Genomic DNA, 21,343 nt, shown 5'->3' on the forward strand with positions numbered 1-21,343 from the left:
TGGTTGACCCAAACTGAAGCCAAAAAAAAGTGAAAGGTAAAAATACATCACAACTTCAAGAACTCTCTACCAGAGCAATGACAGAGACCAATGGGGTTTCATCAGTAAATGGGTTTTTATACAATAGAAATTTACATTTATTTATTTGGTAGACACCTTTATCCAAGGTGACATACAACATTTATGATAGAATTGGTTACATTTCTTTTTGGTTTTCTAATTGGAGCACAGGAAGCTCAAGTGACTTGCTTATGGTCTCACAGTGACAGTAGTAGAATTGGAACCAAAGTCCAAAGCCTTAACCACTACAACATACTGACTGAAATTTTGCATTTCTACTGCAAGCATAGCAGAATGATGCCTCAGTATCAGATGTAATAGTTTGGTCAAAAATCAGCCAACTAACAAATCACAACAAAAAATCAATTGTCACATGTGTAACAGACAATAACTATAGTATATGTGTCCTGCAACACTCTAGTATGATGGATGAGAAGCTGCTTGTCATTACACTCTCAGCATTAAGTTATGGTATACTACCAGTCAGAATTGGACTGTCAATATGTGAGTAATATTTTAAATCTCCAAATAAAAAACATGCCCAACAAATGCCTTCACATTAAGGACACTGCATCGAGTCTCACAAAAAACATTGTTTTGATAATTTCATGTGATTTTTATCTAATTTTTATATATATTGTGGACTGGGACCCGGACACAGGCAGACGGACATCTTATGTTCACCCAACACACTTTTATTTACAATATTTACAGGCTTTTTTGTGCACTCACACACCCCAGTGCCTCCAGCACCGATTCCCCCAATGTCCAGGCCACACTCTTCTAGTGCCTTTCTCCTGGCTGCCTCCCGTCCTCTCTCCAGCTCTGTCCTCTTCCACCCGACATCCACTCCTGACTGGAGGGAGGCGGCCCCTATAAATGGGAACCCGGATGGGCTCCAGCTGCTTCCTGGCAATCAGTCCTAGCCACACCCCAGTGTGGCGGAAGTGCCGGCTGCGCACCCAGAAGGTGTCCGGGTGTCTCCTGTCTTCTTCTCCCCAGCACTTCCTAGTGTGGCGGAAGTGCTGGGCTCCAGGGTTCCTCAGGCACCGGGGCGCCGCCTGGCGGTGGCCACGGGTCCCTACAGGGCTGGGCTTCCAAGCCCTTTACCCGAGGCCCCCCACATAACCAGGGCGGACGCCCCCTCACAGTCTGGAGGAGGCACAAGCCCTCCTCTGGTCCTCCAGGGCGTCCCGGCCGGGCTCCAGCCCTGGCCGGGGACCACACAGGATATTGTACTGTGTGCATGGTTGTAAATGTTTGAGAGGAGGGCAGGACTTTTTAAAATCACTTTGCATAAAGTCTTGTCTCACAAGACTTGGAAATATCTCAGAGAATATCTCGTCACAGGATTTCATTTTATAATAGAAATATACATGTGTATATATATATTTATATATACTGTGTATATATATATATATATATAGTTTTCACAGTGTAGTTAATTAAATATCAATATTTAACTTTAATAATTTGCTTGAATTTAATATTTCCTAATATTAAAACTTGAGTTTAAAGCAATGCGGCTTTATCTTCTTTTTTTCAACAGTTGTTAACTGCCATTAGTACATACACACCTGAATGTTCTCTGTGTCTTCCTGTGTCAGCAGTCAGGGCATATAAAATTCATGCATTTCCTCTGTTAGTTGGACAGCAGGGCCAAGAACTGATATTGGGTTTAGAAGGAAAAAGCTACAGCTGGGAGCCAAAAACATCATTAGAACCAGCTTGTTGGCTCCAGATAAAGCATTCCTGCGATGTCTTCATTTTAAGCTTGGTTTAATGAAGTAGTTTGTCAAAACACTATCAAAAGATGGAGCCTGTCTGATGTGTTTGCATGTGTTTGTGCCTGAAATTTCTGGGTTTGTCTGAAGCTAAATTCAAAGAGGGCATTTTTGCTGAACCTGATATTAGAAAACTGATTTCTGAATCAGAATCTGATGGCATGATGACCAAGCCTGGAATGAGAGGCTTGGGTATCATTCAAAGAAATGAAGATCCAAATGAGGAGCAAAATGCTAAAAAATGCATTGTTAAGTTTAAGGAATTGGGTTGCTACACGAGTGTCAAAGTTACCTTCTTGGATTCGCATTTGGGATTTTTTCCTGAAAGTCTTGAGTGAATGAAGGGCAGGAAGAAAGATTCCATCAGGATATCATGACATGGGAAGAAGGTACCAGGGACATTGCAATATTAGTGTTGTGATGTGATATTTTGTATGTAAGATGGTAAATATTTAATTTGTAAGAATGGTACCAAAACATCCTCTGAGAGCAACTTCTCCCAACCATCCAAGAACAGTTTGGTGATGAACAATGCCTCTTCCAGCCTGATGGAGCACCTCACCATTAGGCAAAAGTGATAACTAAGTGGCTCAGGGAACAAAACTTGAAAATGTTGAGTCCATGGCCAGGAAACTCCCCAGACCTTAATCCCATTGACAAATTGTGGTCAATCCTCAAGAGGCGGTTGGACAAACAAAAACCTGCAAGTTCTGACAAGCTCCAAGCATTGACTATGCAAGAATGGGCTGCCATCAGTCAGAATTTGGCCCAGAAGTTGATTGACAGCATTCCAGAGGGAATTGCAATTTCTTGAAAAAGAAGGACCAACAGTACAAATATTGACTGTTTGCATAACCTTAATGTAATTGTCAATAAAAGCTTTTGAACCTTATGAAATGCTTGTGATTATACTTCAGTATACCATAGAAACATCTGGCAAAAAGATCTAAAAACACTGAAGTAGCAAACTTTGTGAAAACCAATACTTGTGTCATTGTCAAAACTTTTGACCACAACTGTACAATACCTTATAAACAGTGGTAAGTCTGTGAGATTTGAGACATTCTGATAAACTCTACACAATAAAGAATACAAAAGGGGAAATTAGAATAATGCAGAATTGTACCAAGACAAAACAGTCAGTTAGATGAAGAACTGTTGTGAAATGAATCATAGTGACATGCCAGGAAAAGGGGGCAAAGACAGGCTGCCAAACTAAGTTTTGGATCAAGAAAACTGACAAGTGACAAAACCTACAGAAGTTAAATGTAAGCCAAAACAAAAAAAAACATTTAAAAATATTAGGTTGACTGAATATAGTTTCATGGTAAATGGTTTTACAAGAATAAAATATAAGTGAATAAAGTAAGTAATTTGTTAATTTAGTACTTAAATGTGATGTAATGGAAACATACTAGTTATATATTTTTGTTGTGTTCATGAACGCAAGTCACCATAACTACTTACAGTTAAAACAATTTTATGAGCTTAATTTTGTTTACCTGTATTTTCTGTCAGATATTAAAATGCATGCTTGCCAGAATACCTGCAAAAATATGGTAAAAGCACCTTCCAAAGCATGCACCTTGAGGTTTGTTTTTTTTACCTGGGACAGCCGCTGTGTGGAACTGTATATGTAATGCACACTCACACAGATGTGAACATATTCACCTGCACATAAAAACAATATTAACTTTAAGCCTTGTGCATTATGTGCATCTAAATCAGGACATTACCTGCCCAATAAATTTGAACTTGAAAACAGATGATGCAGCAAATGCGCATTTTAATGCTCATGTAAAATATAATCTCATATGTTATAATAATTCTTGTTATTTCCTAATGCTGACAATATCATCATTCCATTCATTTTCCAGACCCTGAAAGTGAATTCTAATAGCACAATACTATTATGAAAAAAGTGGGGTTTTTTTGTTTTTTTTTGAGAGGCAAGAAAAAGCTTCATATATTGTCTCTAAATTTGTTTAACCTCATTTGTGTTGTCTCCTTAGTGCATATTATTTATAATATTTTATCTAATGAGATGCATAATGACCAACATCTAGCCCACAAACACTCAGAAATTATGGAATGTAATATTTCTACCACAAATTTCAGTTCTGGAAAAAGCAACTCATGATATGTACCGAATCAAAACCCCCATCAAACCTCAAACTACAACAAATAAGTAATCAGACCATTGAAAAGGTCAGCAAAACAGCGTTCCTACTGACATTGTTCTACTTAGTATCACACTTGCATATTATTCAACACAATCAAAAATACACAAGTCAACACATTGCACCCGACTTTCTATGGTAGACAGGCAAACAAATCTGCCATTGTATGATTTACAAATATAAAACTTGTCCCAGTTGTTCTTTGGAAAAAATACTTAAGATATAACACTTGTATTTTAACACGGTTTGTAAAGTCCAAGTAAATATTCCAGGCTGTATGCGTTGCCTAGTGAGCACACTGTCCTGCTGACAGTCTTCAGGTTCAGTGCCATAAGATTACGCCCTGTACCTTAATCATCTGTCAGTAAGCAGCAGTTATGTCACTAATTGACAATTTCCAAAAATTACAAGGCCAGAAAAAGTCAAGCTTACTAAATAGAGACAGAAATCAAGGAAGCACGTAGACTTATCTTGTTCAACTGGAAGAATCCTAACTCTCCTATTTTAAGTCAGTGGGTAACTGATGTTACTGTATATATTATTTGAAACTGGAAAAAATCTAATTCTTACTTAGAGGATCTGTGCAGAACGTTTTCAAAACCTGGCAGGATCTAATCAATAACATTTTAGAATAAGCTTTTAAAGTACTGAGGAAGCAGATTCTCTCCCCTTTTTTCCTTTATGTTTTTTATTTTTTCATTTATCATTACTCACTTATTATTATTACTTACTTATTTTTACTAGCTTTAAGTTTTACTCTGCTGGCTTAGCTCTCTTTCTCAGGGATGGGGGTTGATTTGTTTTCGATCTTATGTTTGTAGAAATTGATTTATTTGTATGGAATGTTGTGTGATTTTAATAAAATCAATAAAATAAAAAAAGAAATCAAGGAAGTAATAATATCATGCCTATAAAACGTAACTGGGACTTTTTTCACTGGTCAACTAAAAGACAAATAACTACAGCTTAATTACAAATTAAAATATGCAAAACTTCATTCTATTTTAAACCATAGCTATTTAAAAGTTAAAAAGTTTAAATGTGTTTGTTAGCTGAGCTTCTGTAATCACCAATATTCTAGGCACAAACAGAGCCAAAGCTCCCTGTGGGAGGAGAAACCTGGAATAGGCTGATTAGTGGCATGCACCTCCTTTCACCTCCCATCAGTTCTATCAGTTCTCCTTCCACTTTATAGTGATGAAGCTCATGGTGATCAGCTACTACTCACTCATTTCACTTGACTCGTGATGTCACATGAACAAGAAAATGTAATCAGCTAAATCAATATACCTTTTTTAATTTAACTGGTTACTATGAGTTGTATATGGACATACCTTGACTAAAAGGCCTTTTATTTAACACCTGTAGTAAGCTCATTCCTTGACTGCCTGTGTCTTCATGTATAAATACTGTACTTTCCCTTTCTCCTGATTACTTACCTAGGTGACTGTTTTTCTATCTCACCTGGTACTGCCAAATATACTGTATTTACAGAATATGTTTCTCATTATGAATAAATGCTTATGCTCTCAGTCTTGTACTAGCCTTTCTGTATAACTGTTCTGTAATGATTTATCTTAAGATTAACGAGGATCCAGTTGTGGCTGCATTATTGCTTGATGCTGCTGCTTACACCATTAAACTGGGAAAACACACTAAGATGATAGTCAAAGGCTTTTAGGGTACTGTGGAGAAATGAGTGAATAATGATAAATGATATTCACAAGATTTTACCAAGGGATGAATGCACATGGGGACTGGTTCTACACCGCCCTGTTCTGGACTTTGCAAATTCCAAAAAATCACATCATTATATAAATAAAAATAATGATAAAACAAAAAAGAAACCAATACATCTCAGTTCACAGTCACAAGGAATACAGCCTATCTTCGCAGCACCGGGTTTAACAACCCAAACAACTGAGGATGCGGTGCCCAATCACCCACTCGAATCGGAAAAAAAAATTCTAGGCCATGTGTACGCACCGGAACTCTTTAAGTGAAACTCTATAACGTGTCGGCGGAACGATTATTCGAAGAGTACAAACTAACGACGGAAGGTACCATCTGTTGCAAAACTGCTCAGATGACAAGGAAATTGCATTTATTGTGCTTTAGGTTTCGGTAGCTTTTAACGTACTAAGGACAGAAAAATGCTGCTGGTTCTGTCTGATGAACAAAAGGAACACCTTTCTATTCTAACGGAAGTAGACGTTGCAGGTATCCCAGCTTGTTCAATAGTTGATATGCATTTTTGATACAGTGTTAAAGCAAGCGACCAGTGTTTCCTCTACACGAAATATTAGTAATTTACTAATCTGTTACGTTATACTATATGCTATAATGGTAACTTCAACGAATACAGCAGCTGTTTTTACCTTTTCTTTAAAGAAATAGCAAATCTGGAAAAGATTACCTTCCAAGTACGCCTCTCGTTTCTCCATTCTCTACAACATATTGGTTTCTTTTATTTTATATGTTTGCCCTGTGAGGACAATGCACAGTGAATTTGCGTATATCGTAGCTGGTATGCGTTTAGTTTATAACCTAATTTCATAACGGTTTGAATATACATAGTGCACTACATACTTAATTATTTGTACCTTTTTGGAAAGTTCCATCAGAACAACATGTACACCTATTTACATATTATGATAAAGGAGCACTAGATAAAATCCCAGACAGGATTTTAATAAATTGTGTGTTACGTACAGTAATTTTTTTTTGCTAGTTGAACGAGTGATTTTTTTAGAAATAGTGCAAGTCAGCAAACGTAGCTTTTTGTTTTTTATCTCATTTTGTAACAGGAGAGAAATGAATGCGCCAATTGGCAGATATATTGCAACTTGAAATGCATTTACAATGTGTTCTGAAAAACAAACTTAAGAAAGAATATTGTTTATATCGCTTTTTGCTAGGTAAAAAAAATTAAGGTGCAGTTCATGTAAAAATGATATAAAGTGCTTTAATAATTTCTTTTATATTTTCATATGTACAAAAATACATTTTTTATTTAATTTTATTATATTGTAAAATGTTGTATATGCATTTTATAGAACAGTTTTCCCTGTAAGTTGTCCAGTGTTGGTCTTTATACTGGTATGTTTTATACATTTTGTATAGATTTTTTTTCAAATCTGTTTTCCATTCTTGTACTGGCACGTTAAAATATGTTGTGTCTTCTTTTGACAGTTGTAGCAGAGTTTGGAAGAATAGCTATGGAGTTTCTGAGACGAGGATCTAACCCAAAAATTTATGAAGGAGCAGCAAGTAAGGGCAATATGCAGTTCCATGTATCTGTTATTATACCTGCCAAATTCAATTCATTTTCATAGGTACAAAACACAAGTACATTGGTCAGTTTTGAACAAATTAGATGACTCACTCTGTAAAAAGTGGTGAGTGACACAGTTGCTCTGCAATACAGAAGATCTAGGAAACTGGGCTGTTACTGAGTGGACATATTGCAGGGAGTCAGATTTCTCTAAGACTAGTTAAGAGTCAAATTTTGTTTTGGTGACTCTTAACTAGTTTTAAGTGACAAAATGTGAGTCATGCAGATATGGTTCTGGCATTGTAACGGATAAAACTGGGAAAAGCTGTGGCTTCTGGTTCTGAATTGGGTGAGTGGATGCATGAAGAACAGACCAGGTTTAAGAAAAATATCTTCACTAACTAAACCGTAATCAACTAATTTGTGTGATGATAGTGCTGCTTTTGATATTATCAGACTTTATTCCTATTTTGTTTCAATTCCATACAGGAAAGTTAAATGTGGCAGTTGAGTCTGTACAGCATGGTGTTGAGGGATTAATGTATCTTCTTACAGAGAGTTCTAAGCTAATGGTAAGTGTATCTCCATTATAATATCCATAAACATTTTTTGGAACATGGTAACACTGCCTTGCACATGAAGCTTGCTTAGAGAGGCTCCAACCTTCCTGCAGCCCTGCTCTGCATAAACAGGTTTAGAAGAAAATTAATGGATGGAATGATAACATGTTAAAACTTAACATGTCATAGAAAATGTAGCACAGGGGTCATTTAAATTTATCCTTACAGAATAAAACCAACATCAGTGCTTATTCTCACAGAAGTAAACACAGTAGAGGCATCCATTAACTGAATTATTCTGAAGGAAGTTGAGGTATTGCTGAGTGTACATATTGGGACTTTTTTATTTTGTTTGTAGGTTTTATTTAAATAAGTTAACATTCCATACAAGCAAGACTTACTTTAACAACAAAGAAACTGACATTATATACAATCGAGCCAGACTTAACAAACCTAAAATCAAATCGCCTCCGAGAGGCAAGCCAACAAAAAGAGAAATTCTTTAAAAAAAATTAAAATCAAAGAAAGGACGATATTGTTTTCCCCAATATAAAAGCTTACTCTAAAATTTTATTAATTCAGTCTTTGCATATTTTAAAAAAGTTTTGTACAGATCCTCTAAGTGAGAATTAAATTTTTCCAATTTCAAACAGTACAGAACATCAGTTACCCACTGACTTCTAACAAATGGGCTGGGATTCTTCCTGCTGAGCAAGAAAAGTCTGCGTGCTGATAATGTGGTGTAGGCAACTATAATCAATTTGTCCTTCTCCACTTTACGCCCATCCGGGACTATACCAAACACAGCTGTTAACGGTTAAGGAGTGATTGTAACACCAAGACTGTCTTATAGGCATTCAAAGATTTTTGTCCAGAATGATCGTAGCCTTCTTAGCATTAGACCTGACCATTACTCGGCCTGCAAAAACTCTGCTAAAAGTGTTAGTCCCAAGTGTCACTCGGGCAACTGTCCAGGTGCATCTTGCCTAACTACAGTGGAACCTCGGTTCACGACCATAATTCGTTCCAAAACTCTGGTCATAAACAGATTTGGTTGTGAACCGAAGTAATTTCCCCCATAGGATTGTATGTAAATATAATTAATCTGTTCCAGACCGTACGAACTGTATATAAATATATTTTTTTAAAGATTTTTAAGCACAAATATAGTTAATCACACCATAGAATGCACAGCGTAATAGTAAACTAAATGTAAAAACATTGAATAACTCTGAGAAAACCTTGAACAACAGAGAAAACTAACACTGCAAGAGTTTGCGCTGTAGCGCTACGAACCGCTCACTAAAAACACTTTTTTTTTTTTTTGAATGAGTTTTAAGTACAGGGAAAAAAAATGGAACATTTGAAAAATCCGTAATTTAATTAACCACCAAGAAACGTAACATTGCAACAATACATGCTACGAACCGATCGCTGTAAACAGAAGTGAAGTGGAGGTTAAAATCCAATAGAAAAAAGTCTTCATTAAATACGAGGTTAAAACAATGCCGAAATCTGTCTCTTTAAAAACAAGCCTGGTGCATTCTATAACTGCCTTATCGGCCTTATGCGTCTAGCTGTGTCTGTGTGTGTGTGTCTCTCACGTGTGTGTCTCTCGCACGCGTGTGTATCTGTGTGTCTCGTGCGCGTCTGTGTGTTTCTCTCTCTCTCTCTCTCTCTCTCTCGTGTGTCTGTGTGTGGGTCTCTCTCTCCCTCCCTCCGCGTGTGTCTGTCTCTGTCTCTGTCTCGCTGCACAGGGAATGCACAGGGAGAGACTGAACACATGCAGAAGTCATCGGTGCACACAAACTGAAAGGGAAACTGGCTTGTTCGTATACCGAGTCTGTGGTCGTGAACAGATGCAAAAGTTTGGCGAACGTTTTGGTCGTACACCGATGTGTACGTGTTCCAAGGCGTTTGTGAACCGAGGTTCCACTGTATTAGAACCGAGAATCACTTAAGCTGTAAAAGTGCTGTCACTGCTGTCGTTCTTTAGAGAAATTATGTCTGAGTGGAGGTTTTCACTAATTATGAAATATCTTCACTTTACCAACCATGAAGAGTTTGAGAATACCCATCCAGCACCCAAACTGACGAAAATTTGAGAGATCTACTAGGCCATTGTTGCAAAATTTAAGAGCGTTTACATTCCGGACCGCAGTGTCGGCATCGATGAAAGTCTCGTTGCTTATACGGGTAGATTGTCAAGAATATAGTACATTGCATCAAAAAGAGTAAGATTTGGAATAAAGTTTTACGAGCTTTGTGAATCTAAAACAGGATACATTTGGGATTCGGTTCTGTATACAGGGAATGGGGAAATGTTTGATCCAAAATACAATCAGTATGCCGTTACTATGTCATTGGTGCTGACTTTGATGGATGCTTTGCTGGATCAAGGTTACTGTGTAACGAGGCGGTATGACCAAAATTCTATATCACGGTATTTTTCAAAATTGTACCGGTTTCACGGTTTTGAGCGGTATTTTTTTTCCATGCATGAGTTAACCACATTTTCCACTGCAATTACTGCAGTAGACTGGCTAAGAATAACCTATTCCACTGTCATGAGAATTGTACATTGTACAAAAAAACATTTTAATGTGCACAAAAGTATTAATACAGGTTTGCCTGGCCCCATAAAGTGATAGTTTTCAAGAAGGGGGGCACTAATAAAGAGGAAGAATCACATTGCAAGACAGTTGCAGTCAAAATATAGAACCTTTTTATTGAACAAATTTTGCAAACAACTTAAACTATAATTGACAATATATTTTCAACCATCCAAAGAAGCATTTAGACTTAGTAAAATATCCAGAGGTGCTTGTCAAAAGTTGTATTGCACTGAACATGTCTTAAAAAATGAATAAATTGTAAATATTTTTTGTAAACCAACTACACTTTCTGTTAATGTTAACAATCTCTGTCCACTGACATGTTAAAGTGAGTTTTTAAACAATTTTACCATTATTAAACTGCATAATATTTAAACTAATAAATAATAACAATAAAATAAATAATAGTGCAACTTCCAGTAATAATACTATTGCTTCAAAATGCGATTGCACGACCTTGGGGAGTTGATGAGGTGATTGTGCCGCGATTGGGCGAGGAGAGAGACTGCATTTTAACGGATTTATTTATTATGGATTTTATCCCCACATTTCACTGGTTTTATGGATTTGCCATTTATTTGGGTACTGTATTTTTCTGAGCACTGCACAATTGACACTTTTGGTTTTACTTTTGACTGTTTTTAACAAAAGCACTTGAGCACTTTCCACCATCCACCGGCTTCAATGAGATTTCTCAGCTCATCTCGGTCATAACTATCGATGGTGTTGGTTCAACAGATTCCTATGTGGGAAGAGGGAGTCTGTAGGGGACCGGCATCGTCACACTATTACACAGTAACCAGGTACATTACACAGTATTGAAAAAATAATAATAAAACAAGTACAACTTAGCTTGCAGTATTATCCAGTAGTATAGAAACAGTATTCACACATTTGAACATAATGGTCCACATCCAAACTTTTAAAACCAAAGTATCTTCAGACAACAGACACAGCACCTTTTTTCGTCAAAAGTTCTTTTGTGTCGTCATGTTCACCTTTATTGTCTGCTACAGCTTCCGTTTAGGAATGTTCTCTGTTCATTTTTACTGCTCAATACCTCCACTAACGCATGTACTCTGTTGCATGCCTGTTTAGTGGTGCAGCAGTGAAAAAGGTCCCCCTTAAACATTTTCCTGCTGTGCCACGTTCAGAACATTGTTTAGGCTATTTAAACTGGTGTTCTGGTATAAAAAATCATAACAAAAATAAAAATAAAAAACGTTTTTTGGTATGAACCGGTATACCGCCCAGCACTAGTGTACCCATGGACAATTTTTATACTTGGCCAGAGTTTTTTGATATCTTGCTGCAAAGAAAGACTGACATATGTGGAAAACTTAGTCACAACCATTGTGGGATGGCTTAAGACTTTGGCAGCGATAATTTACAGCGAGGTGCGCTAGTAGCTTTTGCAAAAGGGTAAAGTGCTTGCGCTGAAATGGAAAGACAAGATAGATGTATAATGCGTCTATGGCCACTATACAGGCAAAAAGCAGGTTAGAAAGCTTTGTGCTTTGGTCGACTACAATAGCACAATGGGCGGCGTAGAATTGACTTTCTATCCCGTTATGCAGAGGCAGCACAAGAAGTACTAAAAAAAAGCTATTTTGTCATCTGATGGAACAGTGCATTTGGAATGCATTTGTCTTATACAAACAAATAGCTGGAAAAACTGTATCTCATGCAAACATTACATTCCAGCTTGTAGGACAAATCCTTGCCACACATTCACTGTCCACACTACCACTAAAGAGACGTGGTTGACCCAGCACATTGCGGATCAATCCATTATTGGTAGACATTTTATTGATTATATATACCTCCAACAGAATAAAAATAGAATCCAACTTGTACCAGTGCAGTGAGCTGTTCAGAAACTGATAAATCAGGAAAACAAATCCGAAAAGAAACATGCTTATTGTCCTCATTTTGAGATTATATACTGTTTTGGCTTCATTAGTAGTATTTTTATTACTGTTATTTTTGTTATTCTTGTTCATTTCATATTATTTTTATTCATCATTACTATTATTATTTGTATCATTATTATACTTTTGAGTTTTAAAAAAATAATTTTTATACCAAAAAATGCAACACTTTTTACATGTTTTTTGGAATAAAATGCAACGCTAAGGAGCTTGACTGCAGTATTCACAGGTTGGATCACATTTTGGACAATTTTAACCAAGATAAATGTGCTTGATAAAAATAGTTGAATGATTAAAAGCTTTGCGTATATGGAGCTAGAGTGATTTCTATGCATGGCAGCCTTCCACTCATTCTCTGAGATGATAAGTGAAAGATCCTTCCACCTCCCCAAAGATCCCTGGGAGGGAGGACTTTAAAATATTTTTATATATTATTGCAATACTCCCTGAGAATTTAAGATTTATCATTATTTCTTCTGGAATAGTTTTGGGTGGTAGGTAAATAAAATTAGGCAGGTTCCTTTTAGCAAAGTTTCTGATGTGAAACTAGTGGAAAAATTGTGTTGGTGTTTAAATTTGAAATGCAATTGTTCATAAGATGCAAAGACATTATCTATATACAAGTTTCTAAGTTGGGGGTTCTTAACCTGAGGTCTGTGGACCCCTGGGGCGGGAACATGGATTAGTTTCAGCGGGTCTGTGAGGGTCAGATAAAAATTAACATTTATAATCACCATACAGCCCGGCACTGTTGATTTATGTAGTAGTAGTAGTAGTAATGGTAACAGAAAATGTAGTAGTAGTAGATCTGTTTTAATCTGCACAAGAGGATTGTATTTCATAATTATAATGAGTTTTTTCATAAAAAAATGAGTGTTTTTTTATTTGTTTAAAGTTTAATAATACTTTGTGTATGTCATATATGTATGAGGCAATCAAATCTCGATGAATAAAGTACATTATATTTATTGCATGCAAAGTTGTGTTTATGTGAATATTTCTGGGGAAGGGGGTCCATAGCTTTCATCAGATTTGTAAAGGGGTCCATGACTCAAAAAAGTGTTCTAATCCTGAATGATTTCCAAAGGTTAAATACTGTGCAGGTTTGAGTGGTTACAAAAATATTATCATGTAGAGTTTCAATATTGGGAAGTCTTACCAGAAATTTATTGATATATGTCATTGCTAAAAAATTATGCCAATTTGGAAAATGTTTGGAGCAGTTACTACATATTTATGGTAATAGTACTATATTATATATAGTATATATACATACTATATGTAATAATTCTCCCTATAATTCAATGTAAATGTGGAGCATTTCAGTCAATATTTAGGGAATGCCTCGCAGTTAGGAGACCCGGGTTCGCTTCCCGGGTCCTCCCTGCGTGGAGTTTGCATGTTCTCCCGTGTCTGCGTGGGTTTCCTCCGGGCGCTCCGGTTTCCTCCCACAATCCAAAGACATGCAGATTAGGTGGATTGGTGATTCTAAATTGGCCCTAGTGTGTGCTTGGTGTGTGGGTGTGTTTGTGTGTGTCCTGCGGTGGGTTGGCACCCTGCCCAGGATTGGTTCCTGCCTTGTGCCCTGTGTTGGCTGGGATTGGCTCCAGCAGACCCCCGTGACCCTGTATTCGGATTCAGCGGGTTAGAAAATGGATGGATGGAAATTAAAGCTGAACAATGGATGTGCATCTGGCATTTCCAAATAGCAATACATTAAGTTATAGTAGTCCTCTTAATAATATAAAATATGTTCATTAAGATTTCAGAGGTAGACTTTCAAGATTCAGTACTTGTTTTGGGGTTTTCTGAAGGACTAAATAAGCTGCTGCTGCAGCTTTATTTGGACAACCATAAGGAGATCCGAAGCATTCTGGGTGAATTGGCACCACATTTGCCACACTACCATAATCTGGAATGGAGACTTGATGTTCAGGTACATTCAGCTTTTCCTTCTTTTCTTTTCAATTAACTTTGCTTTTTACAGATTCCTTGTTTAACATCATAATAATCTGACAGTGAAGTTGCTTAATTTTTTCTTGTTCTGATCTAAATAAGGCATACATTTTATTTATGGTGTTGTTACCTGTAATAATTTTAAAGAAACCTTGAAACTGATAAATTCATTCAAAATGGGGGCGGGGGATCTGTTTCTTGCATTGGTCTCTTCAACCTGATGTTAATCTGTTATTATTTTTAAATTACTTTGAAATGATGTGGTTTACAACTGACATGTCATATATTTGTTAGATATTTTTGAATTCAGGATAGCTATAAATATTATTTTTAGTATGCTGTTTTGTGCTCTATTGCATGTCATTTTGCAACTTGCATCTGTCTGTAAATTTATTGAACAATCTAGGATTGAAAATGTAATACAGTATATAAGAATAAATTGACGTGAATTTAGAAGATGTCCAGTCAAACAAGGAGCTATTGTAGAGAACTTGATTTGCTGCTGATTAAATGCCTGGTTGTGATGAGAACTTGCAGACACTGAAGCCTTTAATGAACATTTTTATCCAGTACTATTTTATTTACTGTAATGCTAATTAAAGAGGAAGGTGTTTATGTAGATTGTGATAGTTATTTTGAGTGATTGCATTTTGTGTTGTCCAAATTACCAAAACTACAATGTTAGACCATCTAAGGAGGTTAATTAATTCTTTCCGAAATTCACTTAATTAAATCCATTGCCTCTATGGGTTAGGGCCTGTCCTAGCAGCGATAAAGTAGCAGCACTGACTACTGCTTCATTGTGCAGTGTTTGATGCTAGAAATTAAAATGAGAGAAAAGTGTTTGGGAAATGGCCTGCAACATTTCTCCCTACATATAATATACTGAAAATGGTGGGGCAAATATTGAGTTGCAACTTTTAGGACCCAGTATTTATTGTGCATTAATTAAGATGTACTACAGTATCTGTTTTACTGTTGCAATTAACAATGTGCAGATCACTAAATTTGATTACAGTGCTACTGACATTGTCATAACTATTGTCAAAAAACCTAGATTTGTAGCATCTTAATATTGCAGTTCTAATGTATCTGGTTTATGGTTCCTAAAAGTGAAAGGCATATGATTCATTATACTAGACTTTTATTTAGTATGACTACTGAACACCATTGACTATTGTTTTAATACACATGTCATTGTAAAGACATTTCAACTACATGATTTCTAGAACCTTGAATGTGTCCCTGTGGCACTGGGCATAAGGAAGTAATCAGCCTTGGATCAGATATCACAGGCTGGACTTACGCACACGCCCTTACTTAATTTACTTAACTGACAAAGCAATTCTACTAGCATGGCTTTTTGTTTTGGGTGAAGCTCATAAAAATAAAACTTTGTACAAATATACTACATAATGACAACAAAAATGATTTTACGTAAGCTTATGTAAAAAATGCTTTAACATATTTACTTAAGCATTCAATTAGCATTAGATTAGCCAGTTAACATAACGTGCATCTTGCAGTAGAAGAGGAAACTAAGGTATCCAAACAAAACTCTTGAGCAGAGTGGGAGTGTAAAAACTTCACAAGGACAGAAAATGGGCTCAGAATCAAACTTGAATTAATGGAGCTATGAAGCAGCAGCACTGACCTTTGCACAATCATGCAACCCAATTATTGTGACAGAAAAGTATTTTATGATTAAACAGCAAGATGTTGCATGAGAGGCCATAAAATACTTATTTGTACCTGAAAATACTACATATTTGATTTCATTCTCATTGTGTGGTCTGGGTAAGAAAGAACCCATGCAACCTGAACATTCTGAAGTAGAAAGAAGTAGCAGCATATAACAATTTTTGACTTGAGAAAAACCTTCGCACATTTCTTTATATAGTTTACTGCTCTGAAAAAGAGGGATGTTTAGTTTGAGGAAGAAGGAGTGAACAGACAACTAAGATAATATGAACTGCATTATTGTAAAGGCATCTATTTTGTAGGAGTTGCTGAATGTCTTTTGGCATACTTTACATTTCAAGTTTCATAATGAAAGGTAACTCAAATAATGTAATATGGCTACTGTAGAATCTTAACTCTCAGACTTCACTGCTTTTAAAGTATCAATCCGATGATACCAGATATTATTGTTAGTAACATTATCTTCATGTACTATAATACATCTCATTTCTTATGTAGTTGACAGCTCATTTACTAACTATAGTTAAGAAATAATAAAAATAACAAAATATATATTACTTTAGCTAGTTTAGGCAATTTCTACCTTATTACCCTATTGTTTTCCAATGGCCAACAATCGAGGAAGCAAAAGAGCTCAAGTGCTAAAGACCGTTCCCCTGCATGAACAACATAGTATAAAACTGCCCTGCATGTGTTGACTTGTATGATGGTCCCTTAAGCAGAGCGGGTCAACCCATTAGGCGACACAGCTGTCATCCAAGGGGCACTGTTTAGGTAGGTTAAGGGGCAAGTAGTTTGAATACTGCGGGGGAATCGCCCACCCAGAGCTCCATATGGGCTTCAGCAGTCTAGCAATTCTAGCTATGCTGAACTGGAAGTGGATTCATAATACAGGTTGCAGAATTGATAATATGAAAAACAAGCATTGAATGATGTCTCTCTATTATTAAAAAAAAATCTTGGGCAATAGACTAGGGAGACGAGACGTGATCTTCTCGGAAGACAATTTGATGTCCCGTGAGACAACATTTAAAACAAGTTCACAGACATCTAACCTAGCAGTTGTTGTAATGCATTTGCAGACACACTTCATGTGCTCCCAGGTCTTAAAACAACGACAAGCAACAAGCAAAACACGCAGCTTGCCAGCAGCAGCAAGCCAGCAGATTATCCGACTGCTTCTCCTTGGCGTGCGTTCAGCCCCAAACCCTTCACAACGCGAGCAGTGGAGACATGAAATGGCAAAAGGACAGCTGCTGTACAGGCTTTTAAATGATCAACGCGCAGATGATCCAACCGCTTCTCCTTAGCATGCATTCAGTCACCCCCTTCACAATGCGAGCAGCGTTATACGTCCTGTAAGAAAGCGATTTAAACACGCCGGGGCCGGAAAAAAAGGACAAGTATTATTTTTACAAAAGCTTTAAAGTTTTCCCATGAAAATAATGGGAAATAATTGTATATCTGGTAAACCAAACCCAGGGGTGGGCGAGCAGGGGGCAGAGCCCCCTAGTAATTTTAAAATGTTAAAATTGATAATTAGCAATATTTTGATACTTTTGACAACCCTAGTGTGTGTACGTATGTATATATAAATATGTATATTTAGTTTTATTAGTAATGAAAATTCAGAACCAGCACTTAACAATTTTTAAATTCTCACAGTGAAAATTTATACTCAATCATATATACTGTATATGTTTAATAAAGCCTGTCAATATTTTTTTTTTTCCCTTGTAGCAGGCATTTAAATTATGTCCTACCTTAGAGTTCAGATAATAATACCACTAAAATTTTGTTGTGGTATGCAGTTTCAAACATGCTTTTCAGAAATTTATGTGCAGAGTTTACATGTGGCCTCAGATATTTTTTTTTTTTTTTACACCAAGTCCCACTGCAATTTTATTTCATTTTTTCATCTTAATATAGGTCATGTAATGCCCATTAACACAGCTGGTGAATAATTTATTTTATAAGAAGAGAGAAAAAAATGATACTGTAACTTATTACTGCAAGATTTTATTACGTTGGTAGCTTACTGTAGCTTTTTCAATGTGCCACGCCATTAGCAGACATGTCTGCTGTGTCCGCACCCAATAGTTTAAAAAGTAAAACTTGGGATTGCGGACATGCTCCCTTTCAAAGATTGAATGTCTTTTGAATATGTATCTGCATTTAATTCTGTTATTCAGTTCTTGTGTGTCATCATAGCTACAATATTAAGGTGCTTTAAAGTACCTGGGTAAACATTAGCTACAGAATACTTTTTATTCATGCTAATTTGAGATTGCAAGTAGCATTTCCCATGAATGTGTGTGCTATAATATACAACTGAATGATTGTTGGTGCACCTTATAGATGAACAAATACAATATATATTACCTGAACTCATTCCTTCTTTAAGTATCATATTTAAATTGTTATTTCAACTTTATTCAGAGAAACTTCTTTTTAATTAAAGATTGTTTTGTGATTAACTTATTTATTTTATTTAATTGTTGTTTACTGATTCATTTTTAATAACATTAATAATACGTTAAATTTGGTGTTTTTTAATTATCCGTAAGAGCACTGTGCATAATATTAATAATCATCATAACCATTAAGCAATTGATTTAATAACATAAATGGATTAACCCACAAAAAGTAATAATAAACACCAAAATGCGAAAAGACAATTTCCCTTCAGGGATTAATAAAGTATATCCAAAGTATTTAATAGTAATGTTCATGTGACCAAAATACTGGCATTTTCCATGGGAGACATCCCTGTAAAGTCACCCTATGCTGCTTGTACATGTTTGTGTTTGTGTGTATGTTTTTTTTTTTTGGGGTGGTGGACGGAGGGGGTGGCAGTTTGTCATGTGTAAATATAAATTTTTACTTACATATGCCAGTCACTATGGAACACTTTTCCAGACTCTGGCACCATGCTTAGGGAGTATATTTACCTTACCTCAAAACTATGTTGTTGTTTTCATTGTCTTTTTTTTTTTTTTTTTAATTCTTATTGTTAGTATTGTATTTCTGTCACTAGGTACAGGGAAATGCATAGGTAAGAATTTCATAGTACAATTAATACATGACTTGAACTTCAAAACATCCCTGTACCACACTTTTAAACATACTGAGAGTAAAGACTATCAAGTAGGTGTTTCTGTGTGCATTTCTATAAACCAATCTTCTTAGTTTATATTTAAATGTTTCCAATATTACAATAGTGGCAAAAGTGATGAACCACTAGAACACCTTCCTTTTTTGACTGCTAACTGGTCAATTTCTCTGTGTACTTGAATGTTTCTTGCATTTAAACTAATTTTATTTTTCTTCATATTGATCTTCACAGCTTGCTAGCAGAGCACTAAGGCAACAGATTAAACCAGTTGTAAGTTTTAAACTACACCTTGAACAAAATGGAGAGAAAACTGCAAAGGTTGTACAAACTGACCCTGCTACCTTATTGCACTTGATCCAGCAAATGGAACGGGCACTTGGAGAAATGAAAACCAATCATTGTCGAAGAATTGTACGCAACATTAAATAATGGCTTTTTTGGACTTTTTACTTTATAAATAAAAATGTAAACAGAAAAAGTACATTTCAGATAAACTGCACTTTCTAAAAAGTGTTTAATCAGTATTTTAATACATCTGTAGTCCCAGTCTTACTTGCATATTTTTACTTTAAAAATATTATGAAAATATGAACAAGGAGAAGCTAAGAAATTAGTTTTGTTCACCTTAATTTTATACACACTATACACAACTTCCTGGTATCTGATGACAAATGTATAATGCATTACATTGTTAATTCTGTGGTTTGAACAGTAGAGGGAAGACTTACTGCATCAGTAATATATAGTGTCTCGCTTGTACATTCCAGTTTAAATGTCTTAACTGTTACTTTTATAAAACAGCATTGTTTATTTGGTAGTTTGTGTTATTTTTTATTATTTTCCCACTCTTCAAAGATTAAGTTAATGAACTTCTAATGCTTGCTGTCAACCAGTAGCTTTAATGGACTGTCATTTGTCTAAAGTTATAAAGCTATAAAATTTTTAATTATTAGCAACACTACCTTGCAATCCAATGACCTTTGCTTTCATTTTTGATTTGCTGTTGTCTATGCAGTACATTGTTTTTTCTAGCGGTATCTCCATCTTGGAAGCTATTAAAAATATCAAAAATATGTCTTATGTCTATCAATTGTTGTTGTGTTGTGCAGTACATACATAAGTAAATGACTTAAGAATGTTGGCACCAGTAAGAATACAAAGGCTGATTTTGTACTTAATATATGTACTTTGTATAAGGAAGGCACAAACAATAAAACACTAGTACTAGATACCAAGATGTGGGTAAAAACTGTAGATATTTATAATTCATTAGATTTTTTTTTTAATATAGGTAGTTTGTACTATCATCCTTATGCAGTGGAATATCAGAATATACTGTTATTGTATATACCTAAATGCATTTTATATTTGCATTAATTTTTTGTGGTCTGCAGCCTTTTTTTTTTTATTTACACATACTCTTAAAGCAGCTTTGTACTTCTAATTCCGCTTGCAGTACCTCATTAGCAGTGTGCATGAAAGGAGCGTTGGATGTACAACATTTTGTGATGATTTTGAAAGGCTGCATTTTGGGAGTTTAGTAGACATATAGCCAGAATTCTTTAACCTTTTTTTCTTTAAATCTTGGTCCACAGTAATGTACTGGAAAACAAAATTTACCTCTTTATTGTAATGGGCAATTAATATTGTTGTCTGGAGGGTGCCACGTGTGTGTGCATTGTGTAGAATTTCTTTCACGATATTTAAGTACAAAGGCCTTATTGGCATGAAGAGTATGGGTGGCAAAGCCTTTGAATAGTCTTGGAACAGACTGCAGACAAAGAAAAGAACTATAGTATTTTAAAGGTCAATGGCATGTGAGAACAATATATTTAAATAGCTCAGTGTTTTAGTAAATTTAAATGGAACATATCTTTGAAAATGTCTGTTTTGAAATTCCTTTTTTTATAGTCTTTTAAGTGCTTTTTAATTCTTTTACCTAAATTATGATCAGTTTGAAATAAATGCTGAGAATTTAAGAGTTTAAAGAAGATTTCATGATCAAAGTTAAATAAAGTATTATTTACATGTGTTACGGTGCAAAAATTAAGCAGTCAGCCATTTTCAAATTACTTTGTCTGGAACAGGGTCAAGGGGGCTGTTGGAGCTTATCCCAGCTAGCATAGGGTGCAAGTCAGAAACAAACTGTGGACAGGGTGCCAGTCCA

General features: G+C 35.7%; 1 protein-coding gene across 1 annotated transcript; it reads left to right on the top strand.

Annotated features, from left to right (window-relative positions):
• The first annotated feature begins 6,044 nt into the window (after positions 1-6,044).
• Positions 6,045-20,249, top strand: commd2 (COMM domain containing 2). The gene is made up of 5 exons (XM_039758103.1): positions 6,045-6,244; positions 7,217-7,294; positions 7,788-7,870; positions 14,167-14,340; positions 19,408-20,249. The coding sequence occupies exons 1-5, from the start codon at positions 6,178-6,180 to the stop codon at positions 19,603-19,605; spliced, it is 600 nt and encodes a 199-aa protein (XP_039614037.1). The 5' UTR covers positions 6,045-6,177; the 3' UTR covers positions 19,606-20,249.
• The last annotated feature ends 1,094 nt before the right edge of the window (positions 20,250-21,343 follow it).

Source organism: Polypterus senegalus, chromosome 1 (genome assembly GCF_016835505.1).
Source record: "Polypterus senegalus isolate Bchr_013 chromosome 1, ASM1683550v1, whole genome shotgun sequence".
Lineage (NCBI taxonomy): Eukaryota > Metazoa > Chordata > Cladistia > Polypteriformes > Polypteridae > Polypterus > Polypterus senegalus.